General features: G+C 41.0%; 1 protein-coding gene across 1 annotated transcript in view; it reads right to left on the bottom strand.

Annotated features, from left to right (window-relative positions):
- PTDSS1 (phosphatidylserine synthase 1) overlaps positions 1–5,117 on the bottom strand; it is an 89,496-nt gene that overhangs the window by 21,186 nt on the left and 63,193 nt on the right. The window contains exons 6-8 of the mRNA XM_019527964.1: positions 4,015–4,166; positions 1,859–2,000; positions 995–1,107 (exon numbers count right to left, since the gene is read on the bottom strand). Of these exons, the coding sequence (XP_019383509.1) occupies positions 995–1,107; positions 1,859–2,000; positions 4,015–4,166 (407 nt within the window). The remainder of the gene's footprint in view (positions 1–994; positions 1,108–1,858; positions 2,001–4,014; positions 4,167–5,117) is intronic.

The following is a 5,117-nucleotide window of genomic DNA, read 5'->3' as shown; positions in this document are numbered from 1 at the left end:
GAGGGAGGGGGGGGGCTGGACTTGATCTCCCGAGGTCCCTTCCAGCCCTAATGTCTATGAAATCTATGAAATTAAGCCAGGCATGGCCGCAATTAGCAGGGGATAATAATAGATCTCCCCGGCATGTGGGGAAAGCCCAAGGCGGGGGAAAAGCCTGAGACACTTGAGGTACGACTGGAAGCCAATTGTCTTAAGACCTGGTTCAACGGCTATCCTACCGATAAAAAAAAAAAGAGGAAGGAAGGAAGGAATCGCTTCAGGCTGATTATTTTACCATCCTTTTCCCGGGGCTTCAGGAACTGGGGCGAAGACCAGTGGTCGGTTGCGGTGGAGGCGGGTAGTCACCACCTCTCTTTCATTAACATCTCAAAAGAAAAAAAGAGCAAGAAAGAGATCTCTTCAACATCAAAGTTGTGGCAGGTGGGAAGATAGAGAGTGTAGCACCCCACCTACACTGACCAAAAGTTGTAGCCGCCTTGAGAGGGCCAGTGGATGTCAGCAGGTTGTAAAGGTATGCACCTGTACCCAGTGGCTACCCGACACAACTAATTAAAATAAGGTACTGTTCCACCTCTCCTAATTGTCGTATTTTCCACGCACAGTCCTAAGTAGATAGCTAGAGTCGTGTGTGTAGACTAACCCACAGATGTAGATTCCCTAGTCTGTATACTGTCAAATGATATAGCTCACATGAAACCCTACATGACTAATCCACACAGCACTGGTAGTTAGTTACTTTGTAGACAAAACAGAATCATAGATAATTCCTGTATCTTTAATCAAATGTAGATTTCCATATGAACCACTAGGAGCATACATCTAGACAACTGAATTTTGCTCTTAATCTTAACCTAACAGCTAAAAACATAATAATCATCTTGTACTTTGAGGCAAATACATAATTTTTCACATATTATATTTATTTACAAAGCTCTATGTATGTTCCTGAGTCAGACCTACTTCACCATCAAAAAGAGCCACAAACACAAATTACCTGACAGTGGGCGCCGTGATAATTCCAATGAAAAGAATTCTGCCCCAACTCAAAGGGTGGCTTGCTTGGAACACAAAGATATGTTTCAAAAAGAAAGTGTTCAACTCAGTCAGCTGAAAATTAAAAGAGAGTCAGATAACAAGGTTTTATGTCACAAACAGTTGCACACAAAACTCACAGGACTCCCCACTAGAGACTGTTCAGAAAATCCTCAAAAAGCACCTGGAAAGTCCTGCAGGGTATACTTCAGCACAATAACCACGTCTGCTGATTGTAATATTAAAGAGCCTCAAATCCCTGCTTTAGAATGTGCATACAGCTTTTGTGTACCTGAGGTAATCCAACAATAGTGCCAGTTAACAGGATCATCGTGAAAATTATGTCCCATTGACTTCACTTGTGTAGTTTTTATTAAATTTACTTATAAGGTAAGGTATTTCAGCAAGCTCTTAGCTTTGAAAACATAAGCAGCCTTACTAAAACTTCATGCACCTGAAGTCTGGCATGCTGGGGTAAGCTTGTTGAATGAGGGCCAGAATTCTGATTATCATACCAGTACATCTACAGAGGTTGGGAAACACTTGTCCCTCACTTCTTATAGTTCTCCATTCCAGCAGCTAACCACATGGCCAGCATGTCGATCTGTAACCATTTGTTTCTTTCACAGATACTGTAATTTCACTCCTAAATTAAACTATCGTCTAACTCAGTCATATAGCATCCAGATTAGTTTTTGGTATCAGTTCATTTAATTGAATATTTCAATGATGGACTGAGATAAGAATTTAATATCTTCCAGCCTAACACAGCCAGTAAGTAAAGTGAGCTGATACAAGCTCTGATTTAACATAAGTTATTTTTTACCTGCCAGATGATCATGAAAAGGTAGATTCCAGCAACTCTTTGAAATGAAGACTTGGGGTCAAACCAGCGGACATAGGTCCAGCTAGCTGGAGTGAACTGTAATACAGCTCTTTTGATTTTCCCTGTGGTGGTGTGAATGTCCCTGAAAGAAGAGAATGGCTACAGTAAAGACAAGGAAGAGGAAAGGAAAAAATGTGATACCTCATTATAGCTGTTCTATAACAAGTCATGATACAGTACTCTTTTCCCATTAGATTATTCAAGGGCAAAGGCTTGCATATGATTTTGCATTATAATGAAGGGTGTTGTTAAGAGACAGAACTCATTCAGCATTTCAATAAAGAGGCAATCTACTACAAAAAAACAGTGTTCTTTGTAACCAGCTAACTAAGTCAGCAGCAAAAGCAAAAATTGGACAGCACTGAAGTCTAATTCCAAGCGCTGTTGAAACTGACCACATTCAGTGACTTTCAAGTATTATCCTTTTTCCCTCAGGGAAAGAAAATAGAGGGACTTTATTAAAATGACAGATGTAGCAAGTTCCCCATTTTCATCCTGCTCTGCAATTTCACTGTCCTCATCAAGGAGAAGGAAAGGGCAATTCTTCTACTGACTCCATCCTTTAAGTACTTGCCTTAAAGTTTTATCTGTTTAGAAGCATATAGGACTCCTATTTCACAGGCCCAATTGCATCGCTTTGGCAGCACTCCTGGCATTTGCTGGACTATGACTGGGCTCAGTCTGGGCCCCTTGCATGGCAGTGTGCAAGCTATGGGACTAGCCATCATTTATATAGCTCCCTAAATTTAATATTTCCAAATATGGGAAGAAGGAAAGTCTTGTGTCTGGGTTACAATGGTTTTATTAACACCCATTTAATTCAAGCAAATGACAATCAGGGGGAAAGGTGAACTCGGAGAAAGCTGCCTAATCTCTCCTCCGGATGATGGCTGTGAGAGCTAGAAGTCAAGATATGGCCTGAGGCAATGTCACTATCCCACTCTAGATCTTTGCACCTCTAGCTGAAGCAGGAAAACCTAGATTTGACAGTTCACATATATGTTGGGGGGTATTTTAATTTGAGACACTGTCTTTAGCACAAAAGAAGCAGTGAAGAACATTTTTTCCTTTGCGATTCACCTTCACATAAACAACCAAGTCATTTACAATGTTAGGAATGTGCATATGAATCTAAGATAATGGAAAAAGAACTGCAGACAGTTTCCTTAACGGATAATACTGTACATCTGTACTCTATCTACATCTGCAATGCATCTTTTCACAAACTAAAGGAGCATGAACAATACACCTACATCTACAATACTTCCTCTACCTCTGATGGACTGAGATAATCCCAGGCCTCCTCCTGGGAAACTTCTCTAGCTAAAGGAGGTAGATTGATTTAGTATATATGTTCAAACTAAAGGGTAGTAGATTTGCGCTCTATTATTAGCACTGACAAATTCACTGCAAACAACTTTGGGAGAAGCACTTTTAAACTATTTGTGTTCCAAGTTTCCCCTGTAAGGCATGGACAAAAAGGCTTAACATCTCTGTAAAATCGTGAGAGAAACTAAACAATTAGGATCTACGCATGACTTATTACAGAATAGATTCTGTCTTATTCACAATGAATATTAGCCTGTTTTGCAAATGATTCCACAGATACTAACAGAGCCCTCACTACAGAAGGGAATCAGAATTTGACAGACTATAAAAGCTAGGCATTATTACTGTGTCACTCATTAGAGCAAGACACGCCAAACCTTTACAATTAGAAGGTTAAACAGGACAGACAATTCAGGTATCTGTGCATCTGGTTCTCCATTTTCTTCAAACAATGTTTTTCTGATATATAAGACTAAAAATTGACAAATCATTTCCATCATTTTGTATTCTTGTCATCAACTCTCACATATCTGATTACAAGCAGAATTTTACACAATTATAATTGAAAGAATGTGCATTAAACAATAGATGGTGCCCCAACATTATTAATCATTTTATAACGTTGTAAGCATACATTAACTACACCCTATTTCTACAGAAAAAGACTTTTGCATTAAAAAAAAAAATCCATTTCCTGAGGCACTACAAATTCAGAATTGTACACTGCAATATCAAACATGCTTATTGGCTTTTATTTTAGAACCTACTTGAAGCTTGCCCAGTGATAGGTCCTCATCTCCAAGAAACGACAAACTACCATGCCCAGCCAGATCCCACCTCCGTTACATAGCAGGATGTCCAAAATGACTTGATCCCACCAGCATTCAGCAAAATTAGGCAGAAGATGCATAAAGAAGAGCTACAGAATACAACAAAAAGATTCTGGGTGTGAAACAACATAGAATTCAAACAATTTTATAAGGTTGTTTTTCCTGCTACCAGTGATGAATGAATGAACTAAACATCTTATAGCTTACGCATGGTCCAAAGCCCACTGAAGCCAGTGGAAAGACCCTTATATTAAGCTTTAGCTAAAATCCTGATGAAAATACCTAAAGTTTCTTTCCTCTTTACTTTCTGGTGCCACACAATCTACAGGAATATAGCACAAATTTTGACTTTTGAGGCATAATTCAACATTGTAACACAAAACCATTTCAGAAATGCAGCAATTGTGCAGAATAACTGCATGCCTTTGTGGGAAGGAAAAATAATATTTTGTTGCTTTTCTAAAACCAAATATTCACATTAACAATCTGTTTTGCTTATCAATGTTAAACTGACTGCTCCCAGAACTTCCAGCAACATATAATAAGTAGAGGTGCATTGATACATCGGTCCGATATCAGATTGGCACCAGTATAATGAAAATTGACTGTATCGGGAATCAGCTTTTTTTGCCTGACATGACTGATAATTTGGCCGATAAATGCCCCATGCATGTGCACAGCATGTAGGCACCAAGGAGCACAGCCTGGCAGCTTGGAGAGCTGCGTCCAGCTTGTAAGTGTGTTGTGGTGAAAGGGGAGCAGGGAGGGAAGGGGTGTGGGGCCTGGGGCAGATAGAGGCCCCTGCAGTGACGGAGGGAGAGGGGCTGGGGCTGGGGCAGGGGCAGGATACAGCTGCGGCTTGTCTGGGGGGGGGGGGGGGAGGGGGGCTCCCACCGCTGCACACACCCTGAGAGAGCATGGGGGCCACATGCCCTCAGGTCTGCATGAAGAGCAGGTGGGCTGCCACTGCAGGCTGAGGCCAAGGCTGAGACTGCACCAGGCTTTTCCTGGAGGGGGCTGGGCCAGGCTGTGCTCAGGGT

The sequence above is a fragment of the Gavialis gangeticus genome, unplaced genomic scaffold (genome assembly GCF_001723915.1).
Source record: "Gavialis gangeticus isolate Ggan-Ray unplaced genomic scaffold, GavGan_comp1, whole genome shotgun sequence".
Classification (NCBI taxonomy): domain Eukaryota; kingdom Metazoa; phylum Chordata; order Crocodylia; family Gavialidae; genus Gavialis; species Gavialis gangeticus.
Note: the sequence above shows the minus strand (reverse complement) of the source record. Positions and strands in the feature narration are given on the sequence as shown.